The following is an 18,751-nucleotide window of genomic DNA, read 5'->3' on the forward strand; positions in this document are numbered from 1 at the left end:
CTGGGGAGAATGACACCTCATGAGGAGGTCCCGGGCTTGTGCAAAGGGAGATAGTGGCTGGTGAGCATCCTTGTCCCACTGCTGCTGGCCTGCTGACACCGGGGACTTGGTTTGCTGCAGCAGTTGAGTGGCTGTGGGGCTGCCCCGGGTTCAGCAGCAGGGTCAAAGTCGGGGAGCAAGGTGGGAGGTAGCAGTTGGCCTCCTTGGGGTCCACATCTCACTGCCGAAGTCCCGCGTGGGTTTTCTGGCCCCGGTGTGAGAGGAGATCCTGTGGGAGGGGACAGCCAGCAGATCTCCTCTCTGCCCAGCCGCTTGCTGGAGATGCCTTGAAGATACCACCTTGAAGATGATGCCTTATAGGTTGAGACTGGTCCTCTCTTCCCAAGTGTTTTCTGTGTTGGGATCCATGCAACCACCTCTGAGTTGGAGGAAGAGAAAGCCACAAACTTTCCCCATCCTTTTTTACTCCCTTCTTGCTTGGGGAGCCGCTCAAGGGAGACGCCTTCAACAGGCATGATGGCCATAAGATCTTCGTTACCCTGCAGATCCCAGGGTGTCTGTTACAGCTTTCAAGCTCTCCTCTGCCAGCTGGAGGCTGGGTGCAGCAAGGTCTGCTTTCCAGTGCAGTCCCCCCTCAACCCCAATTGCATGGGTTTGGGTTATTTCTTGATCTACCTTAGCTCTGCCACTGTTCCTTGGAGCACATCTCTTCATCTAGGTTGTCTGCTGTCCTTGCTCCTGAGCTCTCCCTGCAAGGTGCTGGGTGCCTGCGACTCCGAGCAAAGCCAGTGGCCATAAATGCCATGGGATGTGGCACAGGGTCTCTGCATTCTGGTGCCACTCTGTGAGGAGGGCAGGGTGCTGGCAGCTCCGCTGAGGATGGACACGCTCAGCACACAATGAAGGGGTCAGGGGCTGCAGCTGCCTCTGCAAGGATTCTGTCCCTTCTTTGCCATCATCAGGGTCATCGGAAAGACAGGAAGCATTTTTGGAAGGCGGCTGACAGGTCTCCAGGGGGCCAGTGTCAATCACGATTAGTTGTTTTGTACTTAATTATTTTCCAGGGCTTTGGCGTCAGCGCGGCGCTCAGCGGGCCCTCGCTCCCGGCGGGCTCTCAGCAGCGTGCTCTCCAGCGTGACTCCGCTGCGCCGCCTGGAAGGTAAAAGCAAACAAAAGCAGCCTCTCGACACGGGTGTGCTGGCATGAACACAGATGGTTTCTGAGCACGTGGCTCTGCCCGGAGTCTCAGGTGCTCATTTTCCTGGAGCTGAGTCTGTCCAGCAACATCTGGGTGCAACCGATGGCATCACCTGCGGAGCCCCAGTGCAATGAGGGGGCACCTTCCCTGGTGTGCTCTGCCTCGTCCCTGCTTGCTTCCATCCTCCGAAGAGCCCTGCCTGTTCTGCCTGCCTGTGCATCACAAGAAGGGTCTCAGCGGGCAGCTCCTGCCTGCTGCTCTGCCTGCCCCAGCCCCTCTCCTGATGGCTGTGTGCGAGCCCTGGCAAGCGCGGGGGGGCAGTGCCCCTCCTGGCAGCACATTGATCTATTATTTAGCAACAGAGACAATGAATATTTGATTGAACGGGTGGAAGGAGAGGGCCCCAGTGCACCAAGAAGGGAGTGACGCTCAGGCATCCGTGTCCTGCTGGGGCGATGCGGGAGGGGAGCAGGTCCTTCCCGGGGGTTTGGGGATGCAGGGTCCCGTGGTGGCACAGGGCTGAGCTGCCTGGGGGCGCCGGCTCCCTGCCAGGCTTGACAGCAGCGTGGAGTGAGTGATTCCTGTTGCTCCCATCCCTGGTTGGTATCTTGGTGCTGACTGCTTGGCTTCCCATCTTCCTAGGTGTCCCTGGCCTTTGTGGGGCTACTCAATACCCTGGTCAGCCTTTGGCCCAAGCTGTGCCTCTTTTTCCCAAATGAAAACTTCCAGAGTTCCTCGTTTCTGCTGAGTGAAGGCGCAGCGGGATAGCTACACTGTCCTCGGGGGAGCAGAGCAGAGTGGAGTGGGGAGTTTCTGCGGGCCATCTGGCACCTTGCTGTGTGCCACAGAAAAGCCATGCTGGCTCCGGGTGCTGGGCTGGCTGCTGGTGCAGGGATCGGCCCTGGGAGGTGGGATGCAGCTGGCTGGGACACCGAGCAAGGTGACGGGGGCAAGATGGAGAGATGGGTGTGGGGGCTGACGGAAACCTCTGTGCCCAGGAGAGGAGAGCTGAACCCCTGCTCGCCCACAAGGCACCTTCCAATGAGGCTTTGGTTGCCTTCTTGCAGCCCCGCCACACTCTGTGTCTGGCCTCTCCAGGCTGTGCTGGGACAGCTGGGGGTTCCTGCCACGTCCCCCTGCCAGAGCTGACCCCACACCATCCCCAGCAGCAGCGGCTCCATCTCTTGCCCTGCCCACCCTGGCCATCCATCCCCTGCCACGCTCGCTGTTGGCCGTGCCGGAGCCCTGTCCTGCGCAGAGAGCGAGGCTGCTGAAATGGGCAAATTTGCCAGCTGAGGCTGCTCAAACATGATCAGAATTGACGGAGCGGTGAAAAAGTGCCTAGCTGAAAGGAAACAGGGCTCAATTGTTGCCCTCGGAGCGGGGAAGAGGGTGAGGACAGCGGTGCTGTCCTGCGGTGGCAGCTCGAAGCAGCACGTGGGTCAGCTTCATCTCTGCCTTGCCCTTCCCGAGCTGCTGCTCCTCTCCAGAGCTCCTTTGCTTTGTGGCATGGGGTTATGTGATGGCTTCTCAGCCAAAAGGGTCTCTGGGGTGACACAAGAGGGGTGCTGCACAGACAGGGCATAGCTTGGGGTCACTCTTGTCCTGGATTTCAGAGGGATGCAAGGTGGCCATGAATGTCATGAAGCCATGGTGGGAATGTGTCCGTGTCAACTCATGCTACTAATTTCGCCGAATTGGATTTTTTTTTGCTTTGAAATCCTCACTAGAGACCTTGCAAACCCCTAGTTGGCTTCAAGGCTTGGGGGTCACACACTCCCCTCCATCCCCCACGGTTCTCTGTCTTCCTGGCAGCTCCTGCTGACCCACTGCCCTGCCGTGGTCCTGCTGGGTGGGATGACATCTCCTACCTTTCTGCTGCTGACTTGGTGGCCGCCATCCCCTTCAGCGAGCACCTCACCAGCAGCGTGCAGAACATCCTTTTTAACTTAGAGTAAATGTAGTTTCCATGTCGAGGTGCTCTCTGATGCCGCAGCGAGGGCACGGCGTGTCGGTGGGCGACAGTTCTTTTCTCCTTTTCATGGGGGAGTCACCAGGCGTCGTTTAGGTAGGTGGTTGAGGGCTTGGCTTGTGCCATCTGCTGAAGGGCTTGTGTGCCATGGCCAAGGTGAGAGGGTGGAGGCTCAGGCTCCTCTCTGGGCACTGACAGGGTGTGATGGAGCCGATACCCCATGCAAGTGGGGTGAAGCAGAGGGTACACTGTGTCTGTGGGTCTTTCCCAGCTGCTCCTCATCCTGCTACTGCTGCGCAGTCCTCTCCGAACAGCCCTCGCTTAGCCGGCAGGACCGTGGGATGATGCTGCTCGGAAGGCAGAGGACTGCCATTTACAAGGAGTTCTGCTGGCAGCTCCCCAGGCTGGGAAGAAAAACAGCAAAAAGAGGGATTTAAGGGTGTTTGGAAGGAAAGTTCCCTCCCTGGCAGGTCTCATCCAGGAGATGGGTGGCTGCCATGCAGCTGGAGGAGGGTGAGGAGCCCGAGGAGGCTGGAGATGCCTGTGGGATCCTGGGGCAGCCCTGTGCCGGTGGCTGGAGATGGAGCCACGGGGCAGGAGCCAGGATGGAGGAGAGGGCTCTCTTCTCTCTCCTCTCTCTCCTCTCTTCTCTCCCCTCTTCTCTCCTTCTCTCCTCTCACCCCTCCGCTGGCATCACCATCTTCTTTGCCGCTTCCCGGCCTCTCTGGTGACGAGCCGTGGTCCTCCACCGGTGCAACTGCTGAGCAGGGCTCCTCCCAGTTTCTCTCCTGGTGCGGAGCACGATCCTGGGCAGGGGCATCCAGCCTGGTGCGGACGGAGCCCCCGGGAGCGGTGGTGCCAGGAAACGGCCAAGCCCGGCACGCGTGTCCCGCCAGTGCGAGGCAGGTGGTGATGGAGGAGCCCGCCCGGTGTTTGCTGCCACTGTCGTCATTAGCAACGTGGATCCGCGATGTCGTAATCAGCAACGTGGATCTGTGATATCATAATTAACCATGTGGATCTTTGATGTTCTAATTAACAATGATTAATGTTTTACAGGAGAGTTTTCTCTCCCGGCTGGTTGCTCCGGCAACAGCACTGAGCTGCTGGTCTCGATCTGACATGCTCGTCTTGTTGTTGACTCCTTAGTTGTGTTGTCGACCGAACTAATGGGGCAGGGATCCAGGGAGAGGGCTGTGGGCTGAGGGTTCCTCCCGGGCAGGCAGGGGCAGCCCCCGGGGGCTCAGCCACAAGAGGGGCTGTGGGCTGGCAGCCGTGTGGCGTGGAGAAGTGCTGAGGGAGCTGGGAAGGCTCCCCCCATCCTCTGACACTCCAAAGTGGGGCTGGACGTACACCTCTGACAGTGGCACATGCAAGAACCTTCCCACATGCCACCTTCCCCTTGGGTGCTCAAGCAATGCTGCTGCTCCCCGTCACCCTCACAGCACAGTGTCCCGCTCCTCACCTCGTTCCTGGTGCTGTGACAGGGGCAGCGGTGTCCTCTGGCTCCCAGGCGATGTGTTCTCCCTAAGGAAGGACCTGTCGGGTGCTCAGTATGTGTGCAGAGAGCATGGCGGGAGGTCAGAGCACAGCTGAGAAGCCAGGGTTGTTTGTGCTGGCTGGGTGATGCCTTGGCTTCAGGGAGCTGCACAAGTCCAGCTCATGCTTTTCTTGGCCCAGTTGAGTCTCAAAGGCACAGGAGGTAACAAGAAGTAGGAGCTGCTCTCCACTGTCGCCTGATGTCTCTGAGGTTTCTGGTGGCTTTGAAGGCTGTGGCACCCCATCCACATCACCTTCTCGCAGCATTCATTCATTCCTCCCCTTCTCTCTCCATCCCAGGGGCCGACACCATGAGTGAGACGAGCTCCATCAGCATGGAAGCCACAACCGACAGCAGAGACACCTCAGTGGCCACCTCCATCCTGCTGCCCTTCCCAACCAGCCGGGGCCGGGAGGAGGCGGACAACCGCAGTGAGCACAGCTACAGCGAGTCGGGAGCCAGCGGCTCCTCCTTCGAGGAGCTGGACCTGGAGGTCACTGTAGATGGGGAGGGAGCCCCAGGCCTGCTGCCCGATGTGGGCTATGTGGGCAACCAGGAGGTCACAGACAAGTGGACCAAGGAGCCCATCGCTGCTGAGAGAGGAGAAGAGTGAAGCTGCCTCACCTCCCGCCAGGGTCTGAGTTACTGGGAACCAGTTGCCTTTTCCATCTCCTTCCTCTCCAACCAAGAGATTTTGGTCACTGATTCCCCCTGGGACCCACTCTCCCTCTTTGCAGAAAGGGTGTTTGACTGTTTTGGGGGTGTTGGGAAGCTGGAGGGGTCTTCTGCAGTACTCAGCAGTGCGGGGTAGGTGCAGGCTTGAGGGGGGCAGTGGAACGCATTTGCTGTTTGCGTGTCTCTAGATGCATCGCAAATTCCTTGCAGGCATCTCGGGGGGGGGGGTGGTGATGGGCGGCAGAGGTGTCCCCCCTCATCTCTGCCGGTGCCCCTCTCACCCACAGCTTCTGCCGCACCGCCACGTATTTTCTAGCACCAAAGAGCCGTGAGCCGGGCCGGCTGGGTTCGTTCCCCCCTTCCCCTTGCTGAAAAATGGAAACATCCCGTGTAAACCTGGTCCTCCTGGAGCTGCCACAGGTGCTTTTGGGGTCTGTAATAAAGTGGATGCTTTTCCTCGCTGGTGGCCGGTGGCATTGCTGACTGCCCCTCGGCTGATTGCGCTGTCCTGCCCCGTGGTGGGGAGAGGGCTGTGGGTGGGGGACTATTGGTGGGCTGCCCCCTGTGCCCCGACTGAGCTGGGGAGCTGCCCGAGGGCTCTGCCTCCACGCTGCTCGGCTCGCTCCCTGCCTGGGCAACCCAGCGGGGCCATGGGGACTGTCCCCAGCTCTGCAAACTGTGGAGGGAGTGCGGAAGGGTCCTGGCTGCAATGCTGAGCTGGGCAGGGCTGGGCTGGAAGAAGGTGGTGTCCCTCTTCATCTTGGGAACTTGCTGAGAGTAAAACCAGTAAAGCTGGGTCCCTGGCCCTCTGGCGGGCTGCAGCAGGTCCCGCAGCAGGGGGGACCAGCCTGCCCATGCAGTACCCCCCTCATGTCTCACCTGCCTGGTCCTGCAGCCATGGGGCTGCCCATGCTGGTCCCAGTTCCCTGTACCCATCTGGGGATGAGGGAGCAGCCTGGACGTTGCCACCACGGTGCCCTGGGGTGATGTCGGGGGCTGGAGCACCTTGCCCGACTGGCAGAGCTCAGCCCCCGCCCTGGTGCCCACGGTGCTTCCGGCAGCCCAGTGGTTGGACATGGTGGCCCAAAACCAGGGCTCGAGGTGGGGGGAACAAGGGGCAGGGGAGGGCTGGCCGTCCCTCTGCGGTGGAGACATTGTCCTCCCTGGCTTGGAAAGGTCATGATTAGTCCTCAGCCAGTGATTGACATGAGATTGTTCATAAATATTTTGTGCTCTCAGTGATAAAATATTAAACTCCTCCAGCCCACATGGAAAAATATTGCTTTTCCCGGTGTTTATCTTTGTTGCCGGTTATTACAAAACTGCCAAGCCCCCTGAAATATTTATGGCTGGCTGAGGCTCTGGGGGGGCTGGAGCCAGGCAGCGGATCCTGACACCACTTGTCCCTAACCCCACTGAAGATGGGACTGGGGAGGTTTTGCCATCATCCTTCTGCTGTCAGCAGCGCTGAAGCAGCAGCCAGGAGGACGCAGCCGGTGCCAGCGCACGTGCGAGGCCCATGCCAGGTCCTGTCTGCTGCGGAGGAAGCGGCACCTCGGCAGTGCCAGCGTCCTTCGGCACAGCGTGTCTGCGGCCCTCCCTGGCTCTCTGTCCCCCCAGCCAGCAGCGCCGAGGTCCCCCAGCTAGGCACCTTCCTCTCCCCAGTGCCTGCTCTGTGCTCACAGCCTTGGAAGGAGATGGGCTGGCAGGGACTGGGGTCCTGGTGCTGTGGGTCCCCAGAGGGGACGTTGCGATGGAGTTCCTCGGTTATCCCCTCCTCAAACCACAACTGCTGCGGGGGAACAGAGCAGATCTGATTCTTGCTACAGTGCCCTAACCTGAGCCTGCAAGCACAGCAACTGGCAGTGGGGAAACTGAGGCACAGAGCCCTGAGGTAGTTACTTGGGATGGTGACCTGGATGCACCCATGGTCCCTGCCCATCCTTGCGGGTCCTGTGTCATTTCTTGTCCCTGAGATGCTGTACTCTCTGGGATGGCCGAGCTGCCAGCATGGGACCGATGGGGACAGAGCATGGTGGGATCCTGGGTGGCCAAATAGCTCCAGAAAAGGTTTGTGCAAGCAGCGGAGACCTGGAACGCTAAATCCAACTGCTGCTTCTGCCTTCAGATGGTCCAAAGCCTTGCCCAGTTTGGTGCTTGGGCCAACAGTGAGTGCTGGAGGCTGCGTTGAGTGCAGGGGGACAGTGGGGTGATGCTGGGGCCCTGGGTGCCCCCCAGGGGCTTGGGATCAGGGGTCTGGCTGAGCATGGGGGGAGCGGTTCCAGGGGCACCAGGTTGCAGCTGTGGAGCTGAAGTCGGGGCTGGGACCCTTCTGGCTGGGCTGGGACTGAGACAGGGGCGCGGGGGAGCAGGTGCTGAGCTGTGCCCTGTGGGTCTGCCCGGCTGCTGAGCAGGTCCTGCCTGCTCTGGCTGTGTCCTGCCTGTGCCCCGGCTCGGTCTGACCATGCCCTGCCTGGACCTGGCCATGTCCTCCCTGCTCTGCCCAAGCCCTGTAAGCCTCCGGCTTTGCCGGTGCCCTGCCCGGTGCGGCGGTGCCGGGAGCGGGCGGAGGGCAGGTGGAGCGGGCCGGGCCGGGGCCGGGCCGGGGCGGGGGCCGGGGCCGGGCCGGGCCGGGCGGGGGGCGGAGCGGCTCCGCTCAGCTGGGGCTGGCGAAGTGTCAGAGGCAGCGGCGGGAGGCGGCGGCAGGCGCAGCTCCGAGGCAGCCGCTGGACCGGCACCGGCTCCCGGCGCAGCCCGCCGGGCCCAGGTAAGGGCTGCGGCCCCACCCGGGCGTTCCCGGCCGCGCCCGTCCCCGTGGCCCCGGGCCGCGCTGTGGCTCGGCGGCGCCCCGGCGTCCCCAGAGTCCCCGGTGCTCGCGGCGGCGGGACACGGCGACCAGCGATGCCCCGCAGCCGTCGGGGCCGCGGCACGGCGGGGCTCGGCAGCTGGTGCCCGGAGCCGGTGTCGGGGCTCCCGGGGCTACGGGAGGGGAGCCGAGCCGAGCCCAGGCACCGGCACCGGCTGGGCTAGGGGTGCGGGCGGGCGGGGAGCACCGGCACGGGTCCCACGGGCTTCCCCATGGCCGGCGCAGAACGCCGGGGCGCCGGACATCGGGAGAAGCCCCCAGAGGGGCCCCACCGCCGCAGACCCCGGCCCCGGGCAGCGGCTGCCCGCCGTCACCGGGACAGGGCAGCGGGGGTGACCGCCCGGGCGGCGGGGACAGCCCCCCCCGGCTGCTGACTCCTGGGTCCTTCCTCCAGCTGCCCGCAGCCCGGGGGGACCAGTGGGTCTGGGGGGCAGCCGGACTTCACGGCAGGTTTGGGATGGGATTTGGGGTGGATTGGCCAAGCCTGTGACGCCCAGCCCTTCGGGGAGCTGCGGTGGGGTGGGCAGACCCCTCCTCTGCCACCTGGCCGATGGGGTGCACGGGCGAGGGCTGTGTCAGTTCCTTTCACCTTTGCCAGGCTGGGCAGGAGCAGCTGAAGGGCCGTGATGGTGGGGGGCGACAGGGTGAGCGCCCCGGGGAAGGTGCCTTGGCTTCACGGAGCACCAGGGCTTGCAGGCTGTGGGGCAGAACAGAGGTGTGGGGGTCCTGGCAGAGCTCGGTGGTGGCAAGACCTCCGGGACACCCAGGGGAGGTGTCAACGGATGCTTGTGCAAGGTGGGTTTGTCCTGCACCCTCCCAGCCTGGCTGCTCTCACACGCACTCCATGCCACCTCTAAGGGTGCTGGTGTCGGAGAGAGCCAGGTCTCCTGGCAGGGGCTGGATGGGAAGCACTTGGGGCACATAGGAGCAACAGCACCTTCTCACCCATCCTACTCACCGATGCTTTTGGAAGGGGAGGATGCTGGCAGCCGGCAGGAGCCTTCTCGCTGCACTGTAGCTATCAGGCTGGACTGGGCTCTGCCCTGCTCAGTGCTTCACCTCCCCAGCTGTTCCCCAGATGTTCCCGCAGTGCTGTCCTCCCCCTGGCACTGTGCCAGCCCAGCTGAGCAGCTGCAGGGATGGCCACAGCCTTGCTCACAGCATCCCTCAGGGCTCACTGGAGGGTGGGTGATGGTTTGCCCTTTTGGGAGAGCTTTGCCTGAAAGTGCCTTTCATCTGGCAAGTGCTGCCAGCTGCTCCAGAAGAGATGGACCCCAAGGAGCTGGGTTCCTGGTGCTGCTGGACCTCTATGCCGGGCTCAGCCTGCTGCCCATGGGCTCTATCAATAACCAATTTGCCTGCAGCCTCTTTCCTGCTTGAGGAAACCCCGAGTCCCTCAAAAGCATTCACTGCCTGAAATAAGGTAGGAGCCATTCCTCAGCCTCTTCCCCAAACTCCTTCAAATTGGGGGGGACAGGTATGAGATGCCCTGAAGTGGCTGGGGGCTCATTGCAGGCAGGCAGCACCTGGGTGCAGGCAGGCAGCACCTCGGTACAGGCACTTTGGGGGCACGGAGGAAGGCTGCAAGTATCTCACCGCCCCATCCCCTTCTCCCCCATGCCATGCTGCTGTCTGCATCCCCTGGGCATCACTGCCAGCTCTGGCTGCTTGCCAGAGGGCTCCTGCAGCCACGGGCATCACCGACCTGGGAGCACCATGGGGTGATGGAGGAGTGCCCTGCTTCTGCTTGGGAAGAGCTGCCTTGGTAGCAGCTGTGGGGACTGCAGGGGGGAGCAGCACTCCTTGGCATCACCCTCCCAGTCCACGTGCCCTCACGAGCACCCTGCTCTGCTGGGCTGCGGGTGAGCCCCAGGACCTGCCACGGCACCAGCAGCTTCCCGTGCTGGAGCAGCCTGAGGTTTCTGGGCTGTCAGGGGATCTCCTTCTCCCATGACCCCCAAAACAACGGCCCTGTGGGATTTCAGCAGTCGGCTTCAAATGGGAAACAGATCTCTCCCATGATTTGGGAAAAGACAACTGATCTCAGAGGGGACTGCATCTCCTGCCAAAAAAAGGCCTGCCTGCTGCAAAAGCCTTTGATTCCCCCGTGCCTCTGTGCTTTCTGCAGAGGGAGTCAGCAAACCTGGCTCTTACTTTTACTGAAATCTCTGAATTTAGTATAAAGGGAAGGAAGGGGCGGTGGTGAGAGAACAGGCTCTGAAGCACTGTGGCTGCCGGTGCCCGCCTGGCACATTGCTGCGGGAGGAGGAAGCCAGTGGCGTGTCCCAGCTCCGGTGCCACGGGCAGCACTGGTGGCAGTGGCAGAGCAGGTGGGCTGCAGGGCTGCGGGGTGGGAATTAAACTACAGTGGTGGCAGGGTGCTGGGTGCTGCAGGCACGGCAGGCTCAGGGCCGGCTGCTTTTGGCAGCACTCTTGGCTGGAGGTGGGGAGCTGTCGGAACCCCTGATGCTGCTGCATGGGCCAGGGCTCGGCTTGGAGCCTGCATTGCCTCTGCCCGCCCAGCCCAGGCCCCCTGCCCAGAGTGGTGTCGCTGTCCTGGGTGACCCCCCTGGCTCCTTCCCCCACCCTCAATGTTTTAGGGGCTGGCAAGCTGCCCCCCTGGCAGGCTGCTCTGCCTGGTGCTGCGGGAGCCAGCTCTGTGCCCCCCCCGCCCATGCTGGTGCAGCCCAGGGCGTGCTGTGGGGGCACCAGACCCTGTGCTCCTGCTTGTCCCCTGGGGTCTGTGTCACTTGCGGGTGTCCTGGGGGTCCTGGGTCACTGAGAGAGATGTTGCATCTGCTCAGCTCACCTTTCTGTGAGGGATCCTTCCTAAGGGCACCCCGTGGGGTGGGGGGGCGCTGGAGGCGGGGGTACAGGCAGGCTCATGCCTTTGCTCACCCGTGCAGTGCTGACACTGCCCCGGGGACAGTCCTTGCCTCACCTTGCAGCCCACAGACCCAGCGGCTTTTTGCTTTTCCAGGCGCCGACGGCTGTGCCAGGACAGCACGATCCCCTTCCTGTGGACACCACGCCGTGTCACCCCCCACCCCCGATGCCTGGAGACCGCTTGCCCTCGCCTTGACAGGTGGCAGCGGGTGACACGGGGGTGGCACGGGTTCCCTGGCTGGCCCAGCGCACCCCATGGCGGTCCCCTTGGCTGCCTGGCTGTGGCTGATGTGCTTGGCCACCTGCCTGGCTGCCGGGCACGGCATGGCTGGGAAGAAGGAGATCAGCACGGACGGGGACCTGGTGATCGGGGGCCTGTTTCCCGTCCACGAGAAAGGAGCAGGGAGCGAAGACTGCGGCAAGATCAACGAGCACCGTGGCATCCAGCGCCTGGAGGCCATGCTCTTTGCCCTGGATGAGATCAACAAGGACGGGAGCATCCTGCCGGGGGTGAGGCTGGGTGCCCACATCCTTGACACCTGCTCCAAGGACACCTACGCCCTCGAGCAGTCGCTCGACTTTGTCCGCGCCTCCCTCACCAGGGTGGACGGCTCTGAGCATATCTGCCCCGACGGCTCCTATGCTGTCCACGATGACGTGCCCACTGCCATCACCGGTGTCATCGGGGGCTCCTATAGCGACGTTTCCATCCAGGTACCCCCCAGGCAAGAGGGGCTCAGATGAGGCTGGGTGGATGGCAGAAATGGGGTGGGGAGGGTAAAATCTTGGTGGCCAGGCTGCGATGCCACCACTGGTGTGGCACAGGGATGCTCTCATGTCCCTGTGGTGACACTGTACCCCTTTCCACAATGGTGGGGGGAAGCCAGCCTAGCACCTGGGAGGTGCCAGGGTGGTCCCTGGCCACTGCCATGGTGGAGCTGCAGCCCTGATGGCAGCTGGGGCCCCCCCAGGGGTTGTGGGCAGCCCCTCCACCTTCTATAAGCCATGGCAGCCAAGCTGGTGGATCCGTCCCATGCTGGGATGGGGATTTATTCCCCTCCTGGGGCGGCAGCAGCAAGCGCAGCTCCTCAGGCCAGGCAAATCCTGATGTTCAGGTCCACGCTGTTATCGGTGCCACCATGCTGCCATGTCGCTCGCCGCCGCCATTGGGTCTGGATGGTGCAAGCTGCCTCCCTGCAGCGCCGGTACCACTCCCTGGCCTGCCGCATCCTGGCGCAGGCCTGGAGAAGGACGACGGCCCTCTCCCTCCTGACGTACGCTGCCAGCGCCCGCCGGCGCTGCCCCTCCCGCCGATGGCTGACAGCACGACGCCACCAGGCCTGGATGCGGCGGGCGCTGCGGTTGGCCACCTCCAGTGCCCGGCGGACCAGTTGCCCCCGCCACCAGGCCTGGATGGTCACGGCCGCGCCATGGCTGTCCCGGTACCCCCTGGCCAGCGTAGTGCTGCAGGGGTGGCTGCTGCAGTGCCCTGGCACCCGGTGGGTGGCTGTCCCCAGGGTCTGCCGTGGTGTGGGAGCGGGATTCTGCTCACCCCCAGCCCCGCGGGTCCTGTCCCCCATGGGATGGGTGGGTGGTGGCCAGGCACAGGGGCACGTTCCGGCATGGTGATGACACTCCTCATGTCAGAATGGTCCTGGGGACACCGCAGTGGGGATGTGGGGACACTGCTCCCAGCAGGCAGAGCTGCCTGGTGTGAGTGGGCACCATCCCCTCTGACCCCCAAACCCAGCCCGTGAGGTGTGGCCAGTGCAGGGGCCACTGCCCCCACATTCCCAGTGATCTCAGGGCAACAGGCACCTCGAACCTTGGACCCAGCTGTCACCCTGGCTGGGGTGCAGCTCAGTCCCCAAAACCATGGGTCTGTGTAGGCAGGGGCTGGCTTTGGCAGGGAGAAGGCATCCCCAGAGGATGCAGGTAGCCAGGGGTGGCCAGCGGAGTCCTGTGGGATGCTGGTGGGGGCCACACACTTGCTGAGATTTAATGAGTCCCCGTGGTGTGTCAAACCAAGTCTGCTGGTCCCCAGGGTCCCCACGTCCCTCTGGCCATGGGGTGGAGGAAGCCGGGACCGGGTGACAGAGGCAGCATCCCAGTCCAGCTCATGCGGGTGCTTGTCTTTACCCTTGCTGGAGGACCCGGTGTGTCTCCATGGCCAGGGCCACCGTCCCAACCCCAGTGGCACAGCGGGCTGGCAGCTCCCATTGTGCGGCAAGGCCAGGCAGCAGCATTGCTGTGCTCGGGGGCCTTCTTGCCCTTCGGGGACTTTGTCATGGAGAACATTTGTCCACGTTAATTAAGCCACGTCTCTCGCCTGGTGAGCAGCGAGATGTGGGCAGGCTCAGAAGCCTTCATGGTATGCCCAAGCCCCCCCTTGCTGCTCCAAGAGCCTGGGTTTTTAACAGCCTCATTAGTGGGCCTTTTTCCCCTTTGAAGCTAACGAGGGCTTCTGCCGAGCGGCTGGAAGGTGCTGGTCCCGCTGGGGCTCCTAATGGCAGGTGCACAGGCACTGGTCCTCAGGCCCAGCTCTGCAGCCCCCCCCAGGCTGCATGGGGGGCTCTGCCCCAGCTCCTGGCCCCTGCAGCCCTTTCTCCCCACGCCACGGGGCTGCCAGGCTCCCTGGCTTGCTCTTTGCCCAGGAGCATCTCCCACCAGGCACCTGCAGGGGACTTTCTGCTTTTGCCAGGAATCCATTTATCCTCTACCCAGCCCTGAATTTCAGAGGGCAGTGCATGAAATATTAAAAAAAAAAAAAAAGAAATGGGCACATCTGAGGGCTCAGGCAACCGTGTGCATGTGCTGTCCATCTGTCCGTCCCTTTGCCTGCCACCAGCCGGAACCCTCCGTGTCGGGGGGGTTGCTCATCAGCCCCATGGTCGTGCTTGGGAGCACCAGGCAACACTTGGTGTTGGGCAGGGGTCCTCCGGTGGGAACGTCCCTCCCTGGGCCACGTCTTCAGGTGCTCACCTCTCCTCCTCCACACAGGTGGCCAACCTGCTGCGGCTCTTCCAGATCCCACAGATCAGCTATGCCTCCACCAGTGCCAAGCTCAGCGACAAGTCCCGCTATGACTACTTCGCTCGCACTGTCCCACCAGATTTCTACCAAGCCAAAGCCATGGCAGAGATCCTCCGCTTTTTCAACTGGACCTATGTCTCCACGGTGGCCTCAGAGGGTGACTACGGGGAGACGGGGATTGAGGCCTTTGAGCAAGAAGCCCGCATGCGCAACATCTGCATCGCCACCTCGGAGAAGGTGGGGCGCTCCATGAACAAGAAGACCTACGATGGGGTGGTCCGGGCTCTGCTGCAGAAGCCCAATGCCAGAGTGGTCGTGCTGTTCACCCGAAGCGAAGATGCCCGGGAGCTGCTGACGGCTGCCCAGAGAGCCAATGTGTCCTTCCTGTGGGTGGCCAGCGATGGGTGGGGAGCCCTGGAGAGTGTGGTGGCTGGGAGTGAAGCAGTGGCGGAGGGAGCGATCACCATCGAGCTGGCAGCCTACCCCATCAAGGAGTTTGCTGCCTACTTCCGTAACCTCCACCCCTACAATAACAGCCGAAATCCCTGGTTTCGGGAGTTTTGGGAGCAGAAATTCAAGTGCAGCTTCCACACCCAGGACTGTAGCCGGTATTCCCTCAAGACAGGCAAGTTTGAGCCGGAGTCCAAGATCACGTTTGTGGTCAATGCAGTCTACGCCATGGCTCACTCTCTCCACAACATGCACCAGGCGCTGTGCCCCAACACCACCAAGCTCTGCGACGCCATGAAGCCTGTCAATGGCAAGAGGTTCTACAAGGACTTTATGCTCAATGTTAATTTTGATGGTGAGTCCGGAGATGGAGATGGGGTTTGGCTGTCTAACTGGTAAGGGATGGGCGGAGGGGCAGGGAAGAAGGTGAGACATCCAGATTTGGCCCAATGCTGTCCAGTTTCTCCAGCCTGCCCACACCCGGGGATGCCCATGCCATGAGCTGTGGTTGTCCCAGGTTGCCAACAGCCCACTGTCACCCTTGGGCAGCAATCCAGGCCTTCTGTCCCCAGTGTGGGGAAGCTGGTGACCAGCTCCATCCTGCCTCCCCCCCACAGGGGACCCTCTGGGAACATGGGTCCTGAGAGACCACACTTGCAAGCACCATGATTTATTCATATTCCAGAAATTAAACTGGAGGGAGACCCTTCACCAGGGACCTACACAGTGGGGTGAATTCAAGTGTGTCCTCCATGGCTTGGTCTGAGCCCAGCTACCCAGATGTCACTGAGAGCCACGGAGGCTGCAAAACCCCCCACTTTGCCCCCTCAGAGCTGGCTGGGGATGCTGAGCTCTTGGGCACATGGGGAGATAGTTCTCCACCATTGCTTTCCTACTCCTAACATGGGTATAGGCAGCAAGTATGAGAGTGAAGGCAGGGAACAGGTTGGACATTTGCTTGTGGCCGTGGTGGGATGTGACCCTTTGATGGAGCCCTGCCTCCGGGCTGGGAGCGAGCACTCTCCCGCCCCACGGCAGTGACCATCTCCCCTTCTCCTGCCTCTAGCTCCGTTCAGGCCAGCAGACACCGAGAGCGTTGTTCGATTTGACCCCTATGGCGATGGGATTGGGCGCTACAACATCTTCAACTATCACCACATGGACGGGCGGTATCGGTACCAGAAGGTGGGCTACTGGGCTGAGGGACTCATCCTCAACACCAGCCTCATCCCGTGGGCTGAGACCTCCATCCCTGTGTCCCAGTGCAGCGACCCCTGCAAGAAGAATGAGATAAAGAGCATGCAGCCTGGAGACATCTGCTGCTGGATCTGCATCCCCTGCCAGCCTTACGAGTACTTGCTGGATGAGTTCACCTGCATGGACTGTGGTCTGGGTTACTGGCCCAACGAGACTCTGAATGGCTGCTACGAGTTGCCTCAAGAGTACATCCGCTGGAAAGACGTCTGGGCCATTGGTCCTGTCACTATCTCTTGCCTGGGTTTTATCTCCACTCTTTTCGTTTTTGGAGTATTCATGAAGAACAATGACACACCTGTCGTGAAGGCCTCTGGCCGGGAGCTCTGCTACATTCTCCTGACCGGGGTCCTTATGTGCTACAGCATGACCTTCATCTTCATCGCAAAGCCCTCCACTGAGGTGTGCACACTCCGGCGGCTGGGGCTGGGCACATCCTTTGCTGTCTGCTATTCGGCCCTCTTGACCAAGACGAATCGCATTGCCAGGATTTTCAGTGGAGTGAAGGAGGGGGTCCAGCGCCCGCGGTTCATAAGCCCCACATCACAGGTGGTCATCTGCATGGCCCTCATCTCTTGCCAGCTGATCATCGTCATCATCTGGCTGCTGGTGGAGACTCCAGGCACAGGCAAGGAGACAGAGCCTGACAAGAGGTACATCGTCACCCTCAAGTGCAACAACCGTGACTCCAACATGCTCATTTCACTCACCTACAATGTCCTCTTGATCGTTCTTTGCACGGTCTATGCCTTCAAGACACGGAAATGCCCAGAAAACTTCAATGAGGCCAAGTTCATTGGGTTCACCATGTACACAACCTGCATCATCTGGCTGGCCTTCCTGCCCATCTTCTACGTGACCTCCAGCGACTACCGAGTAAGAGCCTGAGTTTTTGGAGGCTCTGACAGGGCCCTGGCCATTTGGGCACCGTGAGGTTTGTGGCTAGGAGATGCATGGGCCTGGGGAAGGGTCTTTGGCCGTGGACCTGGTGATGGTCACCTCTGCACTGGGGCACCTGGGACCAGGTGAAGTGTGGCTGAAGGGCCAGTGAGTCCCGGGGAGACAACCCCTGCCTTGGCAGACTGCTAGAGTGAGGGTGGGAAATGGTCCTGAGACCATGGTGGTGCCTGGGGAGCTGAGCAGTGCTGGGGATGGGGGACCATGGGGTGCACACTGCAGCCCCTCTGTTCTGCCCAGCAAGGCGCCCAGCCGCGTTCTTGCCAGGCCTGGAGGAGTGTGTGGGGAAGCTGCAGTCGGGGGCTTCTGTAGAGGACCTGCACCCCGCCGTGGGAGCGGGCATGGAGATGAGGGCTGTTGACAAGGCTGGGTAAGAGAGCTGCTCAGGGTGCACACCCTTTGCAGAGGCAGTGTGTCCCCATCAGGGCAGTGCCCATCCTCTGCCCGTGGACCTCCAGCAGGTCCACCCTGCCAGAGGGACCTGGCGTGGGGTAGAATGTGCCTGTGGGGGGCAGGCAGTAGCCCCAGCTGGGTGGTGGAGGCTGGCCGGTGCCACAGCAAAAGCTTCATCCTGCCCTGCTCAGGGCATAGGGCTGGTGGCAGGAGCACCTGACCCCCCATGCCTGTCTCCAGGTCCAGACCACCACCATGTGCATCTCAGTGAGCCTCAGTGGCACCGTGGTCCTTGGCTGCCTCTTCACCCCCAAGCTCCACATCATACTCTTCCAGCCCCAGAAGAACGTGGCCAGCCACCGCGTGGGCACCACTCGGTTCAGTGTGGCAGCTGCCGGCTCCAGCCAGTCCCACGGTGAGTGCAGGGGGGCTGGGGAAGGGCTGAGAGGGGGAGCACCCCAGCATGAGCCCCTGAAGGAAACTGGGGTGCAGGGTAGGGCACAGCTGGAATTGGGGGGATGGAGGATGCTGTATCCCCTATGGTTCATCCATGACCTCTGCCTTCCTGGCCAGGCTCAGCCTCGCAGTACGTGCCCACAGTGTGCAACGGTCGGGAGGTGGTGGACTCCACAACGTCGTCCTTGTGAAGGATAGGGGGGCCAGGCCATGGTGACACCACTCCTGCCCATGGCCACATCGCACCCCATGGACAGCAAGCAGTGCCCATGGCACGGCCAGCGCAGGGGCCAGAGCTGGCAGAGATACACATCCCACTGCTGGGTCACGGTACATGTCACCCTGCCCTTACACCGAGCCACGTTACATGTCCCCTGCACTAAGCCCTGGGCCACAATCCCCTGCACTGAGCCATGGTGAACATCCCCCCATCACCCGCACCGAGCCACGGTGCATGTCCCTCTAAGTCACCTGCACTGAGCCATGGTGAGTGTCCTCCCAGCCCTTGCCCTGAGCTGTAGCACACATCACACGTCCCTTGCACCGAGCTGTAGTGCGCGTTCCCTGTTCCCTGCACCGAGCTGTGGTGCAAGCCCCCCACCTTGTCCTGGCACTGAGCCCTGGTGCAAATCCCGTCCCCCCCGCACCCGCACTGAGCCCTGGTGCTCGTCCCCTGCCCCTGGCACTTGGCCATGGTGCACAACCTGCCCCTCTCACCGAGCCACCTCCCAATTCAGGCTTTGCTCACACCAAGCCCTGTGCCAGCACACGCTGCCCATGCCCCTGCCACATCACCCACCCACTGCCCTCACCCCATCACGCACCCACTTTCCCATCACCCCGCCGTGACACGTCACCCTTCCCCCAGCGCTTTGCAGAGTTTCACCTTTTCCTCCTCGTTTTCGGCCCCAGGAAAGCTGCTGAGCGCTGCTGGGCTGGGCCCAAGCCCCCTCCATCCCTCCCCTCGCTGGCTGCAGTGCTTCTCACCCCTTCGTGGGAGACAGGGCAGGACCGGGGCAAACGCCCACTGCCCCGCCAGCCCCTGCAGAGCCCGGGCTGGGGGTTTGTTGG

At 62.0% G+C, this 18,751-nt stretch overlaps 2 protein-coding genes across 3 annotated transcripts in view; both read left to right on the plus strand.

Moving 5' to 3' along the window:
* Nucleotides 1-5,846, plus strand: part of TEX264 (testis expressed 264, ER-phagy receptor) — a 38,365-nt gene extending 32,519 nt beyond the window's left edge. The window contains exon 6 of the mRNA XM_065642286.1: nt 5,010-5,846. Coding sequence (XP_065498358.1) covers nt 5,010-5,323 — 314 coding nt within the window. The 3' untranslated portion in view covers nt 5,324-5,846. The remainder of the gene's footprint in view (nt 1-5,009) is intronic.
* Nucleotides 5,847-11,386: 5,540 nt separating this feature from the next.
* On the plus strand, nt 11,387-17,897 carry GRM2 (glutamate metabotropic receptor 2). Of its 2 annotated transcripts, none has more exons than XM_065642282.1 (5): nt 11,387-11,851; nt 14,138-14,975; nt 15,687-16,750; nt 17,465-17,639; nt 17,798-17,871. In XM_065642282.1, exons 1-5 carry the CDS (start codon nt 11,393-11,395, stop codon nt 17,869-17,871), a joined length of 2,610 nt encoding a protein of 869 aa, XP_065498354.1. In that variant the 5' UTR covers nt 11,387-11,392. The 2 variants fall into 2 exon arrangements, with proteins under 2 accessions (XP_065498354.1, XP_065498353.1); XM_065642281.1 differs by having other exon boundaries at nt 11,393-11,851; nt 17,416-17,639; nt 17,798-17,897.
* Nucleotides 17,898-18,751: the final 854 nt, after the last annotated feature.

The sequence above is a fragment of the Caloenas nicobarica genome, chromosome 11 (genome assembly GCF_036013445.1).
Source record: "Caloenas nicobarica isolate bCalNic1 chromosome 11, bCalNic1.hap1, whole genome shotgun sequence".
Taxonomy (NCBI): Eukaryota; Metazoa; Chordata; class Aves; order Columbiformes; family Columbidae; genus Caloenas; species Caloenas nicobarica.